Raw genomic sequence first — 17,643 nt, forward strand, 5'->3', positions numbered from 1 at the left:
AGAACAACTTCAGACATAAAGCTAATATTTAATACCACAAATGTCAGCGACATATTACTGTAGTGTGACGTTTAAAAAATAGATAAAGTGTGAATCACTTAATGAATCATGTTACTTTAATTAGAATTATACACGGCCATAGTCAGTACACCTACATGAATATGTCACGAAATGTAGAAACCAATAGCGATCAAATCTGGAAAACTGCTTATTTATTATTCACTTATGTTTATACAAGTTTGATATGTTTTTATTAATTACAGTTTTTAAGATAGCTTACAGTTGAATACTGAGACCAAAACAACTAAGCATGGATGTTATGAATTTCTAAATCAAGATTTACTGTTCCTCACACAATGTTAATTCAAAGAGGAATATCAAAGTAAGTTGGTCTAATTTTCATCGATGTTCTTTTTAGAGAAACTTCGCCTCCACCGAAAGTGTTCCAACTAATTCCTCTCCAAGATCCCGAAGATTTTCCACTCTTATGGTAAACCCCATTTAAGTTACTGTTCGTACAAGTTTTAAACCACCATCCACCATTACCACCATATTCAGAAGAACAACTTTTCGTGTTTTCATCGTTATCTTGATCTACTGTTGAGAAACGTGAACCGTTGTGGTACTTTAGTGAATCACCTGTTGAGATACACAAAAAATAATTGTTAACAATATCTATAACAACATATTAGTTAATATGACAGTTTATCATAATGTATTATACAAACCAAAACATAATATAATTCTGAAATAAATCTTCAACAAACTATTTAGTTTGAACTCAGATGACGAAAGGTCCACTTTTGTATTTTTTTCTTAAATTAATGTTTTCAGCCTACGAAATTTCCTAACATTATAAACCAACCATAGGATTAACAACTTTCCTTTTATGACAAATATTAGAAAAATAAATGAGATAGAAATAATTTCTATAAGTAACACAAACCCCTTTCACTACTGATAAATTGTTTTTTCGTTCTTAAGCACAGTGTATCTATTGAAGACATCGAAACCCGACTTTTAGAATCATAAGCCTCAGATTTAACGCTCACCCATAAACATCATACTTCTAAATATTGTATATATGTTTTGAAAGAACTATATCTTGTACCTCACTTGAAACTTGAACAACGAAAATTCAGGTTTTAATTCCTGTTATCAAAAATTTACTTTTCAGTTTTTTCCGTATAAAAAACCCATAAGATAACTACTTATGAAATAATATAAATACTTTTAGCTCAGCTTTATTCATTAAAAAGTTCCAATTTGTAAATATTCCTTTAGCATACATGGTATTAAAAGTTCTTCCTGAGATAAAAATACTGATTGTTTAATTTGTTTAAAATGAAACTATCAAACTTATTATATCCATGACATCTTATTTAACAGTTAAACCTAACCAAGTAATTCTAACTTTTGAAAGAATTTGTGCTTTTTTAATATATATAATAAGCACAAAGTTGCACATTGATCTATCTGTAGCACAAAAATCCGCAGTTACACTGTTAGACCACTCGTGGTCCTCTATATTGAGATACTAACGATAAGTATACAATGTTTTACATATATATATAATAAATAAATGTTTACTTATTTATATATTGATAAATGTTTTGTGTCACACAAAACAAGCATTACGTCGTTTAGGAAAGAAACTATTACACTATATCATAAAAATATCTTATGCAATGTTCGTTTCGACAAGTTTACAAAAGTGACGACTACATTTGATACCAAGAAAGTATTATGTGGTTTAGAGATCTGTTGAACTTTTGTAACGTGTGGCACTGCAAGAAAAGACATCCATGTTTTTTAAGAGAGAAATTCATGTTTTTCATCTATTATTTTCACGTCTTTTGTCACTTAATATTCCTCAAATGAAAGGATGTAGTTTGTAAAACTGATGGTTTATGTTTATAAAATATATCCTTTCAATGGCATTAAACGTATGACATTTTATATCAGGAAATTTCTCACATATGTTAAAAATAGAATTAAATAAAAAATAGAATATTAATTTCATGTACGACGTATACGATGTTATAAAAATGTCGAGCAATTATTCCATTTATATTAATCATTATAACCAAAAATATTCATTTCACGTTATAAAAGTTTAGGTGGAAATAAAGCCTAAACAAATTTTCTTACCGGCATCGCCACTGTAAAAGCCAAGGAACATCTGATATTTTCTTCTCTCACTCAACACAAGAAAATGTGAAAACTTAGCATATGTTGTTTTACCGTTGAAATCTTCTAAATCCACTCTAAGCTCCACATCCTTGTAGTTTGTTAAGGCAAATATTTTGTCGTTTCCTTAATAACAAATTGACACTGTACGTTATTGTAAAATACAAATAATTTCATAAATGACGATATTTTAATGATATAAAACAAAGAAAGGGAGAAAAATATTTGTTTATAAGATAAATAAACTAATTAAAATACAGACATAAAGAATTACCATAATAAGGTCGATCATGTTTATCAATCAAATCTTCATGATCTATTGAGAAAGAGAATATCAACAGTAACTATTCTATATCTGTAGGTGTGACGTTGACAGGTTTCATTAAAATGCATTACACAACGTACAGAGAGGTAATCTAACTATTTCTAACGTTATTCAAAATAAGATAATTATAATAGTGATCTCCACAAAACTTTTCGTCGTCTGACATCGAAAAAAAGAGGCTCATACAATGTGTCAATGTGAGGATATATTATATATGTTTATATTATATACACTTATATTATATCCACACATTAACACATCCTTTATTATAAACAGAATACTCACCAAGCCAAAAATCTTCCTTTAGTGATCCAAATCCAACACTGTACTGGTACCACGATCTATTGAAAACTTGAGGAATTTCGTTGTAGTATCCACGACGTTGAATTAACTCCAGAAATAAAAATTTAGTTTTTGTCAAATTTAGCTTTTTTACTTGTTATTAAACACAATTTTATTGCGAAATATGTTAAATATAAGAACAAAATAAGTAAAGTTACAATAGCATATTTTCAATCAAATTAAATTAATTATTTTCAATAACAACTTTTTAAAATGTGGTTATGTTGTACAGTCTCAAAGAAATAATTTAAAAATCACATAAATTTTAAACTTATGTTGATATTTTATTCGCAGAGTAGAAATTATAACTATGGAAATGAAGTATGTAAATATTACATTAAACTATTACCGTCCATCCACCACCTTCTGTGTCCATGTCACATACAACCTTAATTGGTGTGTTGAAGAACCGTGGCCAAATAGAGTAGACCTGGTTACTGTCCGTATAACCTCTAAGTCTTAGATCTGCACAGTCTGTGAACAATGTGGCATTAAGGCTAGTCTTGGTTTCTGGTGTTGGAGATGTGCCTTTAAATTACATCAACAGCTGACTTTAAACATGTTACATTTGTTCTTAACATAACATTTATCTTTACCAACTATGATTTCATTTTTGTTCGTGATAGAAGCACTATAATTATTTTCCAATGATTGCCCTTTCATAGAAAAACATCCCATGTTTTGTGTTCATATTCATACGTATTCACATATTTACTAATAAGTACCCTTTTACACATGTTTACAATTAATAATATCTTATAATTCTAAATGCAGATGATAATAATGGAACCTGTATTATATTAACAACTATTCAATCAGTAATTCTAATATGCTGGGTCTAAATACAGAAATTCTCTATTCAAACTTCAATGTCAATTAAGTTTCTTAATGGCAGTTAATTTTGCTGTTAATAAATTGTAAAACATCTTTCTTGTACGTTTATGACTTTTGTTTTCTTGTAACAAATGAATAACGTCAGAATATGTGAACACTTTTGTTTAAATTAAGAAGGAAAGTGAATGACAAATATCTTTAACTAAAGAAATCTGACCTTTCATCTTTTCTTTAATCACATTCACCATTCCCCACACAGTCGTAGGTAAAGCGTCCAAGATGTCATTCAAGTCATAGCGGGAAACATCAGACGTTTCTCCACCCACAGGTTCTGAAAGTAAAATTCCGGTTAACCCTAAACACATAATTTGCAACAAAACTTTAGAATATGTTAAGCTTTTCATAATTTTCTGATCTGCTGAACGTTAGTGAAGAAAGATTTCTGAAGTGACTTCGGTTGATGATACGAGGAAGTCGATGAATGTCGTGTAAATCACACTTATATAGAGGAGATATTATTCAAATACTGCTTATTTTAAGCATGGTTCTGAGAATTGTTTTTGACCACCATCTCAGTAAACAGCTTGCAAAAAAAGATCTTTCGAATAAACTAAGTCAATACAATGTCTTCAAAACATGTATTAAAATACTTCCGTTAGCTGTTTTTTAAATAGAATATTCTGAAAGAGTTAAAAATAAAATATGTTGATATTCACATTACCACACAATAACACAAGACCAGAAATAATTCTCAGGACTTAATGTGCATTAAGGTTCGTATATATTACAGTAATGATCAAATGTAATTTTTGTCTTATTTGTTATGAAACAGAAAAATTTTGGTTATTATTGGATGAAATGTTTAGTTTTTCGTAAAATTAGTGAAAAGTTTTGAAATGTATTTTTGATTAATTAAATTACATATATATATATATGATAACAAACGTCTAATGCTATTATGTAGTATGATTCAGGAACTGAAAATCTAAGCAAATCATTAATGTTGAAAATTTCTTTCGGAACATCAATGTGGATAGAGATTTTGTGCACTGATTTTTTTATAGATAACGTAGGTTATAACATTCTACTTATGATATAAAGTACTTTATAAGATATTAGAAAAGACTAATGAATGTAATGATACACCCAAGTTTCTCAGTTTTCCGAGTATGTTAAAACGATTTTGTTTTTCACGTAAACTATGGTTTAATTAAGAAGAAAATAGTTGATACTCTATAAACATAGTGTTAAAGTAAAACGAAATTAAATTGTACAATAAATTGTACGAGCTTGTTTGTTTTTAAGTTTCGCGCCAAACTACACGCAGAATATATGCGCTCGCCGTCCCTAATTTAGCAGCTAACCCTCACAACATACTCCCAAGTCTTAGGCTATTATTTTACCAACGAATGATGGGATTCACTGTAACTTTTTCGTATAGCAAGACATGAATGTGGTATTCGGAGGCAATAATATTATATTTACGTTAATATGGCTGAAATGTAGTGTTTCAGGGTCATGGACAAGAGCACTATGCAAAACTAAAAGAATTCAAGAAGTTTGTCACATGGTATTATTTAACCTCATTCATAAAATGATCTTGCAACTATTCACTGGATAACATCCCAGTTAACTAAGTCTTTTTATTTCTACACCAAATAAAATATACGGAGTATATTAGCCCCCCGCTAAAACAGCGGTATGTCTACGGATCTGCAACGCTAAAATGAGGGGTTCGATTCCCCTCGGTGAGCTCAGCAGATAGCCCGATGTGGCTTTGTTATAAGAAAAACACACAAACACACGTAGTATATTATATTGTCTTACAGACAGAGGGATGCCAATTTTCCTTGTAATATGGGGTTTATTCTCGTGGAAAGATTTCTATGTTTGTTTGTAATTAAGCACAACTTTACACAATGAGCTATCTGTGCTTATCCCACTGCGGGTCACAATACTCGTATTCTAGGTTTGTATATCCGCAGACATGCTACTGTGCCACTGAGGGCCGTGGGAACGTTAACAACAAGTTTGAACGAATGTGTAACGCATCTCGTCGCGTACTTAGAAAGTTAGTACTTAGTACTTAGGTAATTAGGAGGTTTCAGTAATTGCCCAGTGAAAATTCGACAATTTTTATATGAAGAAAAGTATTTTTAATATTAGTATGAAAATTACTTTGTACATGGATTATTCTAAACAAATAATCAATATCTTCATGGACTAATTTGTACTTTAATTTATAAAAATACTTAACAAAAATATGATTTTTATATGTGAGAGACTTATAATATTAACTGAAAGACTGCCTATGTCGTAAAGATATACCCATTATTGAAAGTTAGAAATATTAAATCTATAAGAAGATAAACGATTAAAAAAAAACAGTTCGTTCAAATTGACTGAGCTCGTGTTAAGAGTTATAATTATTTAAAGCTCTCACGTGTTCCAGTTTTGGACGAACTATGAATAATCAAATTTTCCGGGTTCGGTACATTATTGGTTGCTTTATATTTTAGCTTGTATAAGCAAATCCGTGTTTAATAAATCCGCGTTGTAGGAGGGCTTTCTGTAACTGCAACAATCACTTTTTTTTATAAAGCAACCGAATGTTAAATAAAGGTACTCTCTTCCAGACAAGAACATAACTTTGACTAGGATGAGTGACTGATTATGTCTTGATTTATTTAATTTTTAAATGTAGTACTGAGAAACTCGAGTTAATTGTAAAAAACAGTTCCCCGCTGATTTACTTCTAAGTCTTAAAAAATAATATTAATTAAAGGATCTGTCTTCCCAACGTCTTGTGCTGGTAAAGACACAGCTTGTAAATTTAGTTTACAAAACTAAAATCCGGTGTTCGATTCTCCTTGGTGAACTCGACTGATAGCCTGATGTCGCTTTGCTCTGAGAAAGTTCGCACAACCACACTCTCCCAGGAAGAACACAACTTTTACAATGATTGTGCATGAGTGATTGATTATATCTTTGTTTATGTAATTCTTAAATGTAGTCCTGAGAAACTGGAGGTCTTAATAAAAATTATTATATTTTTCAATTGACAGTACACTTTTAATAAATAAAAATGTTATGGTTTATATCGGTAATATTTATAGAAATAGAGCTTTCAAAATTAAATTGTTTTTTTACACCTAAAAAGCACAATACGAATACTTTTCTCTCAGGGATAAATACTATTTTATTTTTGTTTTACAAAATGTTCACTTTTCATTTTTTTATCAATGAGAAATGAAAGTTAACATTAAAAAACTGCCCTCTCAGCTACGTTTTTTGCTAGTAAATGAAACAATTGCTCTATATTTTTTAAATATCGGATACGTTAAATGTTGAATTAAGATTCCAATTTTTATTTATTGCTATTCTAACCATATGCAAGAAATTTTCCAATATAAACTGTTCTGGTTATAATACCACTAAAAGCAATTGTTTAATAAATCGTCAGTTTTACAACCTACGTCATCTTTTCTTAGGTAGTACTTTCTTTATTCAGATTGTCTTACTAATCAGATTCTTCAAGATACTGCAAATAGTCACATAAATGAAATATTAACCCAATCAGCCCTGAATCAAGGGAGCCAAACTGTCCCTTGGCCTGAGCTCCAAAAACAACGAAATTGGCGCTAAGAGGACGCTGTCATTTGCAAAATAATATTACTACTGCACTTACAACTAACCTTTATTCTGATTGGCTCATTTATTTTTAGTTTGAGCTCGTTTAAATGTGGGCGTTTCCCACTCCCACTGCATTGGAAATTCGTCTGATAGTTGGGTCTGAAATTCTCGACAATCTGAGACTTCGGTCGGAGTGTGTTTAATATCAAAAACATGAATATAATAGATAAAAAAGTCGAATTTTTTGTTCATAAAATACATGGATTCATTTTCTTTTCACATCATATTTAATAACAGAACCCTCGTCCTCTTGCGGCACAACAGTATGTCTGCAGATTCAAAGTGCTACAAACCGTGTTTCAGTACTCGTGGTGGACAGAACAAGAAAGTCCGTTGTGTAGCTACGTTCTTAATTTTAAACAAACGGAACGTTAAACAACATAATAGTTTCCATCAATATTCATTTAACGAAATACAAATTTGATTTAATTTTAATGTTTGTGTGTGTATTTGTTTTTCTTATAACAAAGTCACATCGGGCTATCTGCTGAGCCCACCGAGGGGAATCGAACTCCTGATTTTATCATTGTAAATCCGTAGACATACCGTTGTATTACCGGGGGGCTTTAATTTTAATTAAATGCTAAACTGTTCAACTTAGACAGCAAAAAGATATCTTAGGGGAAGAGCATCATATAATCACTTCACTATTCCAGAAGAAAGCAACTGTCTTGTATTCAAATACAAGTAAACTGATTGTGTTACGTACTATTGCCTGTTGTTTGTGGGCGAGTTTTATCACTGATTTTTATGTTTGTATATTCTCACTTGTTACAGAAATATTACTGTTTTGGAATTTCTAAATTTATTTATTTTTTAATTTAATTTTTTTTTATGGATGAGTTGAGGTATATTTTATTCCGTGTTTCAGTTTTTTCAAAAGTAATAAGTTGAAAAACATTATCATATATTTGCTACAAACCGAAACATGTCTGGAAAAAAAATTGCTACCACGTTTATTTGGAGAAACATTTAATAAACTTATAGTTGAGAAGAAGACTGAACTTTATTATTAATAGCTAGTTATGGAGAGAAGGCACCCACAGTTTTGTAACTTTGAGAAAACAGTTAACTTTGCTTTTCATGTTGTTGCTTCTTTCTGTGTCAGCAATGAAAGTTATTTACGTCTTTGCCAAGTTACAGCAGAACTAAACATCAGTGTCAGACAGAATAAATCTAAAAACACCGTATAGTGGAAATGTGTGTTACGGAGGAAATCGCAATAACGCCATTCTCTCCAACTGTGTTCCCAGGCCTACGATGAGAAATATGAAATGCTTGATATGATCTGTTTCTTGTGTATAAAACAGATAACATTGTTTCAGCTACAAATCTGTCTGCGGAAGTATACACTCTTGGTGATGGTCTCTTATGGTCAAACAGCCAACCAACTTCCTGCTACAAATGAAGCAGGTTGACTAAGATTATGGGTAATTCTTGATAAGAATACAGGTAATTTGTCCCAATGCTACGTGAGAACCTGTCAATTTGTTAAATGTAGGACGTGTACTTGGTATGGCAGTATAAGCAGATTACTGTAGGCCAAAAAATCCTATTTAAATTCATCTTCAGAAAAACTAAATGAGTGAGCAGTTTTCAACTGCTCAAAGAATGCTTATACCAATCACGTTAAATTTTGTATCTTTCCTTCTCTGTTGTCTCAGTTCTGTGTCAATGGTTCCATGCTATTTGGTTAATCTCAGTCTCCAGTTTTTCTTTTGAACGGTTCCCACCCAGCATTACACACAGTAGTGAGTAATTCTCTCACAAATTGAGTTCCTACTCTACTTTGGAAAGTAATGAAATTCCACAAATTTGACAAAATAATCTGTTTGAAAATTGTGTTTCACTTGAATATTTGTATCAATCAGCAGGTTGTAAATGAGTTATTTCAAGTATAAAAGTAATTGTTAAAGGTAACAGAGAAATGTACTTGTTTGTTTTATTTCTGTAAAGCTATACAATAAGTTATCTGTGCTTTGTCCACCACATGAAATCGAACTCTAAATTTTAATATTGTAAGAGTGTAAAGAGTGTAACTGAGACACTAGAACAGTTTGGAAATATCCATGTGTTTAATAATCTGCTGTTATCAGTACATGTTATTTTTATAAGTTTAACTTCTCATTCTTATATACCACATAGCTTCCTAACCTCAATACATGTAATTAATTGTACACCTAGGCCCGATTCACCATAAGCTTAGTAAAGCCTTTAAAAGTGTCTGGTTGAAATTTCTGATGTAAAATATCACGTTAAAGTGAAATTCATTTCTTTTACAGTAACTGCAACCGTATTAATAGTAAATTACGTTAGCGACCACATATTATGATTCACCATAGAGTAACACTAGAAATACCAACTAGAAAACCCCAAATTAGAGCAGGCGTAAACTTTGGCAAGTGCAACATGGGGATCATAATGCAGACACACTCACGTTGTGTGTTTTGTATTACCAGTTACAGGTGCAACAAAATAGTGTTATAGCTACTGAGGTGGGATTTCACGCTTTACTGCAACAAGTAGTCTCCAGTCTTCTGGTGAACCCTAATTTTTAGACTTTGCATAACATAAAGATTGAAGACCATTAAGATATAATGTGCTTTTGTATTAGTATACGAAAATAAATTTTAATGAACACAAACAAATCAAAACATTAGATATTTTTACCAGAAATTTGCCAAGTATATTGCCGAAGGAAAAATGTGACCTAACCATGAAAAGATATAGCGAATAATCATGGAATCAGTAGACTTTATAAGTAGGGTTGGCCAGAGTACTCAATGGACATAATACAAAAATGCACATTAAAAATTAAGAATTAGGGTTCACTTAAAGAAATCTTTGCCACTCACTTTCATTTCTTTCTCTACCCAACAAGCCCAAAAATGAGGCAAAGAAAAAGTTACTGAAATACTAAACTATAAAGTAACCAACTCATCAAACTTTTCATCTTTCTTCTTCTTGTTTCAAGTAAATTAACACTAACTTCAGTTCTTTGTCAATTTGTGCTTATCACGAATCTCTACAATGGGAATTCTCTGCTTTGCCCACAAGGGTATCGATACTCAAGTTTTAGTGATATAAGCCTTCACATTTGCTCCTGAGCCCTTTCTGGCTCATTGTTGCCCTGTTTATCTATTGAGCCAGATATTTATCTATTGTGATACATACAAAGAATGTGTTACCTATTAACAATTAGTATAATAATTCAGCAATTTAATATAATGCATTGTGCAAACCAGGTGTTTAACAAGTTATCTTATTCAGAAATAAACAAGTTGTTCAAGTTAAAGTACAAATTCATACAGCCAATAATGTTTCGTCTGATACTAAATAGATACCAAGAGGACAACGAACGAAAAGACATGTGAGTATTTATACTTATCCCTTAAAATATACGTACACAGGGATGGACAAAAATATATTCCCATCTTTAAAATATTGTTAATTTGTAAAATATTTTATTATATAACTGAAAACATAAGTAAAACTATGTTTCCAGAACACACTCTAAGAAATCAGTTCAAATGTGATCTCATATATTAATGTTTAACACTGGCTTTCATAAATACCAGAGCTTTTCATGATTTTAATTACATATTCTTATTAAAAATGTTGTGAACTAGTTTAGTTTTAGATCTTCTTGTCGCAGTTAGCCTAAAATAATCGAACGTAAAAATTGAACTCAAAATAACACAAACCACTTTCACAAATCAATATTTAATCAGCATTCCCTTGGATTTCAGTACTGATTCACCTACCTTACATGGCATACAATCAATGAGTTTGTGTAGATATTCCTGAGATTAATTTTTAGAAATGGGGAACGACTCAGAGACCCTTATCATTCACGAGTGTCTGAACCAGGATTTTAGTGACGTAAGCCCTCAGAATTACTGCTAACCAACTTGGGATTTCTTTTGCGTGTGATTTAACTTTTCATCTTACGAAAGCTAGTGTTTTAAAACAAAGGTTGGTTGGTTTTTTGAATTTCGTGCAAATCTGCTTGAAGGCTATATACAGTAGCCATCTCTACTTTCAAAATGATAGAGAAGAGAGAAGCCATCTGGGCAACATCACCTACTCTCAGTTTTTTGAGTTCCTTTTATCAGCAAAAATTAAATAGCGAGCATTTTCGGGAACAGGATTCGCCCCAATGTTCATCAGGTTGTGAGTTCAGAGCAATAACCATCAAGCATTAACCGAAAGAGAAAGTATTTTCACTTTCAATGAATACACTTGAAATTAAATGGTTAAAAAAAGAGAAAAAAAATTAATATATTAAGTAGTTATTACAGTCGAAGAATTATTTATTTTATGATAAAAGATGCTTATTAATAAACCAATCGTTGATGAGTTATTTTTTTTTCAAATATCTATTTCAAGTTCTGAAAATGAAAACGCTAGTTGTAATAAAGAATGTTCAATAACGTTACTTTATCCTCGTTTTATAATATTGTTTACAATATGATCTTCAAATTGTGTGTTTGTTTTCTGTATTTCGCGCAAAGCTACACGATTGCTGTCAAAGTAAGTTTTTTTTGTTTTTAGAATTTCAGGGAAAGCTATTCAAGGACTATATGCGCTAGCCGTTCCTAAATTAGCAGTGTAAGACTAGAGGGAAGGCAGCTAGTCATCACCACCCACCGCCAATTCTTGGGCTACTCTTTTAGCAAGAAATAGTGGGATTGACCCTCACATTATAACGCCCCACGGCTCAAAAGGCGAGCGTATTTGGTGCGACGGGGATGCGAACCCGCGACCCTCAGATTGCGAGAAGAGCGCCCCAACCAGTTGGCCATGCCAGGCCCTAATAAACTGATTAAGTAGTAAATTCTATCTCCTATGTATTGGAAGAGATAGCGTTTATTACGTGAGTAACATCAAATATATATATATATCTAAATGACTGAGTAGGTGTTGGTTCCTGAGACCAATATTAAACATTTGGTTTTTATGGCTGTTTTATAAGATTCCAATAAAGATAAAGACTGAAGTAGTCAGATTTTCTGACCACTTATTGTTATATGATGAGTATTTTTGTAGTGTAGGTCTCACCTCCGAGTGACAGAGAGCGATCTCCTTGGATCCACAGTCTGAGCATGTTAACCTCTCAGTTACCTAATCTGTGAGAAATTGCAAGCTTCTAACGATCGAAGAAGATAATAGTAGAAACTCTGTTGAGTTGGGTTCTTTCAACAGAGACGTTTATCACAATTTTACGAGATGCTTACAGTCGTAGGTAAAGCGTCCAAGATGTCATTCAAGTCATAGCGGGAAACATCAGACGTTACTCCACCCACAGGTCCTGAAAGTAAAATTCCGGTTAACCCTAGACACATAATATGCAACAAAACTTTAGAATATGTTAAGCTTTTCATAATTTTCTGATCTGCTGAACGTTAGTGAAGAAAGATTTCTGACGTGACCTAGGTTGATGATACGAGGAAGTCGATGAATGTCGTGTAAATCACACTTATATAGAGGATGTGTTATTCAAATACTGCTTATTTCAAGCATGGTTCTGAGAATTGTTTTTGACGATCATCTTAGTAAACAGCTTGCAAAACAAGATCTTTCGAAGAAACTAAGTCAATACAATGTCTTCAAAACATGTATTAAGATATTTCCGTTTGCTGTTTTTCAAATGGAATATTCTGTAAAAGTTAAAAATAAAATATGTTGATATTCACATTAACACAATAACACCAGCCCTTAAAATAGTTCTCATGATTTAATACCTATTAAGGTTCTTAAATAGTACAGTAATGGTAAAATATAATTTTTATATTTTATCTAACGCTATTATGTAGTATGATTCAGAAACTAAAAAACTTAGCAAATCATTAATTTTGAAAACGTCTTTCGGAACATTAATGTGAATAGAGATTTTGTGCACTGATTTTTTTAAAGATAACGCAGGTTATAACATTGTACTTATAATATAAGGTAATTTATAAGATATTAGAAAAGCAGAATGAATGTAATGATACACCCTAGTTTCTCAGTTTTCCGAGTATGTTCAAACGTTTTTGTGTTTCACGTAAACTACAGTTTAATTAAGAAGAAAATAGTTGTTATTCTCTAAACATAGTGTTAAAGTAACATGAAATTAAATTTTACAGTAAAATGTACGAGTTTGTTTGTTTGTTTCTAAATTTCGCGCAAAACATACACGCAGAATATAAGCGCCAGCCGTCACTAATTTAGCAGCTAGCCCTCCTAACATACTCATAAGTCTTAGACTATTATTCATCGTAACATTATAACGCCCACACGGCTGAAAATGCGAGCTCGATTGGTTTGACGGGGACTCAAATTACGAGTCAAACACTTTAACCACCGACACATGTTACACCATGTACGAATTCAAACCATTAAATAATTTGAAGATCACCTCAAGAGGAGGTCCAGCATAATATAAGAAGAGAGGCAACAACAGACCTGGGGTTAAAATACATGAAATAATTACTCGACTTTTTTCATATTATCATATGCCCGGTGATGACTAGCTGCCTTCACTTGAGTCCTACACTGTTAAATTAGGGACACACCGCATAGGTAGACCTCGTATAGCTTTATGTGAAATTCAAAAACATAAAAAAAACAGACATTTTACTATAATGGACGTGGTTTGTCAATCAGTATCTAAGTATCGTTATCTGTTGAATTGTATCACAAACACAAACCCATAAAAAATTCACACTTTGGGTATACAAGATTCAAACAATGTAGTACAATGGACCATCCTCGAATAAGGAAAATGAAATCCTTTAGCAAGTTGTTTTGAGCAAATCCGTGCTTGAGAACCTCAATACTTTATTGGATTAACAAGAATATTGGGACACAATCGTGATAAGTCTCTCATAAATGATTATATATTGATATTTTTAACATACGAGTGATAACCCGTTCCTATACACTATCGTATATAAACTTAAAATATAAAACAATAACCATGATAACATTCACATGTGATATGCTGCACAAATAAATGAAAATATGTTAAATGAAATAATACAATAGTGTGCTTTATTGTAACACTCACTTATGAATGAAGAAGTTTCATGATGAGAGAAAGACTTGCGAAAATGTTTGTAATATATTCGGAGTACGAGACGTTAGTTTAAGGACTATGGATTATCTGTATCAAAGGAACGTTTTTCTTCAAACTTTAATACAGCAGATGTAAAAATTAATGAGTTGGGTCGGAAGAAATTACATCAGTTGATTCCACAAAATCAGTAATTTTGATCTGTTTGGCTTCCCTCTGGAAATTGTTTTGGATTTCTCTGTATTATGTAATATGTTAATAAACCTATTTAGAAAATGTAATGCTTCTCTCCATTTTGAAATTCATGTCTATAGCCGTTTCTGCAAGATTGTCTTGCTTAGTAAATCGGACACAATCTTAACTGTGATTATCAGGTTCTATCTATTCAGTATCTTCATCACTGTTGTTACAGGCTCTCAAAGCTACTCGTTATTTCATTCGTTGTCACGATTCCAACTCAACCAACTCCTCATCATTCATATTTTGAAACTCTTATCTTGTATTTCTCTAGCAGGTCTCATGATATCACAATTTCCTTCTTCATCATTGAAAAGTCCTTGAAATTGTTCAGGACTTCAGGACAAATATAATGCCTGTGTACTTTTACTTCAGACTCTTTCAGCTCATGTCATGACATATTGGTGATATTAATACAATCCTTAATATTATAAGTTTTCCAGAACTTGGTTAAGATTTTGAAAACACCAGAATGTATAGGTTGGGTTGCATATCAGTAGACATTCCTTGTATAGCAAGACTTGGATGTAGTATGCGGAAGAAAAAATATTATGTTTAGGTTAATATGGCTGAAATGTAGCGTTTCAGAGTCATGAACAAGAGCACCATGCAAAACTTAAAGAACCTTAGAGGTTTTTCTTCAGGTATTCTTTAACCTTATTCATAAAATGATATTGCAATCATTCACTAGATAAAATTCTAGTTATTAAGTCTTTTTATTTGTACACCAAATAAAAAACACGTAGTATATTATGTTGTCTTACAAACAGATAGATGTCAATTTTCCTTGAAATGTAGGGTTTATTCTCGTGGGAACATTTCTTTGTTTGCTTGTAATTAAGCACAACGTTACACAATGAGCTCTCTGTGCTTTTCCACTACGGGTCACGAAACTCGTATTCTAGGTTTGTATGTCTGGGGGCCATTGGAACGTTAACAACTAGTTTGAACGAATTTGTAACGCATCTTGTCGCGTAGTTCGAAAGTTAGAAAAAATTTCAGTGTTAAAGGAAATCCCCTACTTTTGCATGTTATTTGTCTATGTTATATAGTGCATTACTAACTTACAAAATGTAATTAATAACAGATGTATTGTGTTTCGAGCTTGAAGCTATTTAGAATAATTAATGTAGTTTCGTGCTATAGTTTGAAGTAATTTTCGAAATAATTAAATAAGACATTTTGATTTACTTTTATTTTATATTCTTTTTCAGTGGTTATGAGGTAAGTCAAAATGGTTAACCACGTATATAGATAGGGTAGAGAAAATAAGAGATAAAATATACAGCGTTACTGAATAAACTTTAAAACGTATTTAGAAGGTTTCAGGAATTGCCCAATGAATATTTGACAATTTTAGATGAAGAAAAGTATTTTTAATATTAGTATAAAAATTACTTTGTACATGGTTTATTGTAAACAAATAATCAATATGTTCATGGAATAATTTTTGTTTTAATTTATAAAAATACTTTACAAAAATATGATTTTTTATCATTTATAAAATGATAATATAAATGAAACTTTACAAAAATATGATTTTTTATCATTTATAAAATGATAATATAAATGAAACTTTACAAAAATATGATTTTTATCATTTATAAAATGATAATATAAATGAAACTTTACAAAAATATGATTTTTATCATTTATAAAATGATAATGTAAATGAAACTTTACAAAAATATGATTTTTTATATGTGAAAGACATGATATTAACTGAATGAAAGACTGCCTATGTCGCAAAGATATACCCATTATTGAAACTTATAAATATTAAATCTATAAGAAGATAAACGAGTACAAAAAAGAAAACAGTTCATTCAAATTGACCGAGCTAGTGTTGAGTGTTATAATGATTTAGCGCTCTCGAGTGTTCGGCGAACTGTGCATAATCAAATTTTCCGGGTTCGGTAAATATTAGTTGCTTTATTTTAGCCTGTATAAGCAAATCCGTGTTGAATAAATCCGCGTTGTAGGAGGGCATTCTGCATATGCAACAATATTTTTTAAGACAACAGAATGTTAAATAAAGGTATTCTTTTCCTGACAAGAACATAACTTTCTCTGGGATGAGTGATTGATTTACGAAATTTTTAATGTACTACTGAAAAACTCGAGTTCTTAGGAGAAAGAGTTCTTCGCTGATCTACTTATAAGTCTTAAAAAACAATATTAATTAAAGGAAGTATCTTCGCAACGTGTCCTGTTGGTAGAGCGGTAAGCTTACGGATTTACAAAACTAAAGTCAGGTGTTCGAATTTCTTCGGTCGACTCTGCTGACAGCCCGACGTCGTTTTGCTATGAGAAAGCACACATAAACACATTCTCCCAGGAAAAACTTAACAATTATTAGGATTGTGCATGAGTGATTGATTATATCTTTCTTTATGTAATTCTTAAACTCAGTCCTGAGAAACTGGAGGTCTTAATAAAAACTATTATATTTTTTAATTACCAGTACAATATTAATAAATAAAATTATTATGGTTTATATCAATTATTTCAAAATTAATTTGATTTTATATAGCTAAAAAGCACAATCCGAATACGTTTCTCGCGCTCTGTTTCCCAGAGAACAATACTATTTTTGTTTTTGTTTTAGAAAATGTTCACTTTTTTATTTTTTATGAATGAAAAATGAAAGTTATGATTAGAAAATAACCGCCCTTTTAGCTACGTTTCTGCTAGTAAATGGAACAATTGCTCTATATTTTTTAAATATCGGATACGTTAAATGTTGAATTAAGATTTTACTTTTATTTATTGCTTTTCTAATCATGTGTGAGAAATTATCCAATGAACACTGTTATAATACCACTAAAAACAATTGTTTAATAAACTGTCAGTTTTACAACCTACGACATCTCTTCTTAGGTTGTACTTTTTATATTCAGATCGTCTTACTGATCAGATTCTTTAAGATACTGCAAATACTCATATAAATGAGGTATTAATCCAA

General features: G+C 31.3%; 1 protein-coding gene across 1 annotated transcript; it reads right to left on the bottom strand.

The window, feature by feature from the left end:
• Positions 1-195: 195 nt before the first annotated feature.
• On the bottom strand, positions 196-4,185 carry LOC143247355 (techylectin-5A-like). Its single transcript, XM_076495281.1, has 5 exons — positions 3,909-4,185; positions 3,207-3,385; positions 2,801-2,906; positions 2,152-2,316; positions 196-639 (listed from the first exon to the last, which is right to left on the bottom strand). The coding sequence occupies exons 1-5, from the start codon at positions 4,093-4,095 to the stop codon at positions 365-367; spliced, it is 912 nt and encodes a 303-aa protein (XP_076351396.1). The 5' UTR covers positions 4,096-4,185; the 3' UTR covers positions 196-364.
• Between the last annotated feature and the right edge of the window lie 13,458 nt (positions 4,186-17,643).

The sequence above is a fragment of the Tachypleus tridentatus genome, chromosome 3 (genome assembly GCF_004210375.1).
Source record: "Tachypleus tridentatus isolate NWPU-2018 chromosome 3, ASM421037v1, whole genome shotgun sequence".
Classification (NCBI taxonomy): domain Eukaryota; kingdom Metazoa; phylum Arthropoda; class Merostomata; order Xiphosura; family Limulidae; genus Tachypleus; species Tachypleus tridentatus.

Excerpts from the sequence above, each read along its gene's own strand:
- LOC143247355 (XM_076495281.1), bottom strand. The coding sequence starts at position 4,095 with ATGAAAAGCTTAACATATTCTAAAGTTTTGTTGCAAATTATGTGTTTA. Across the intron at positions 3,386-3,908 it reads GATTAAAGAAAAGATGAAAG|GCACATCTCCAACACCAGAA; the intron begins GTCAGATTTCTT and ends TGTAATTTAAAG. Across the intron at positions 640-2,151 it reads CTTTTACAGTGGCGATGCCG|GTGATTCACTAAAGTACCAC; the intron begins GTAAGAAAATTT and ends GTATCTCAACAG.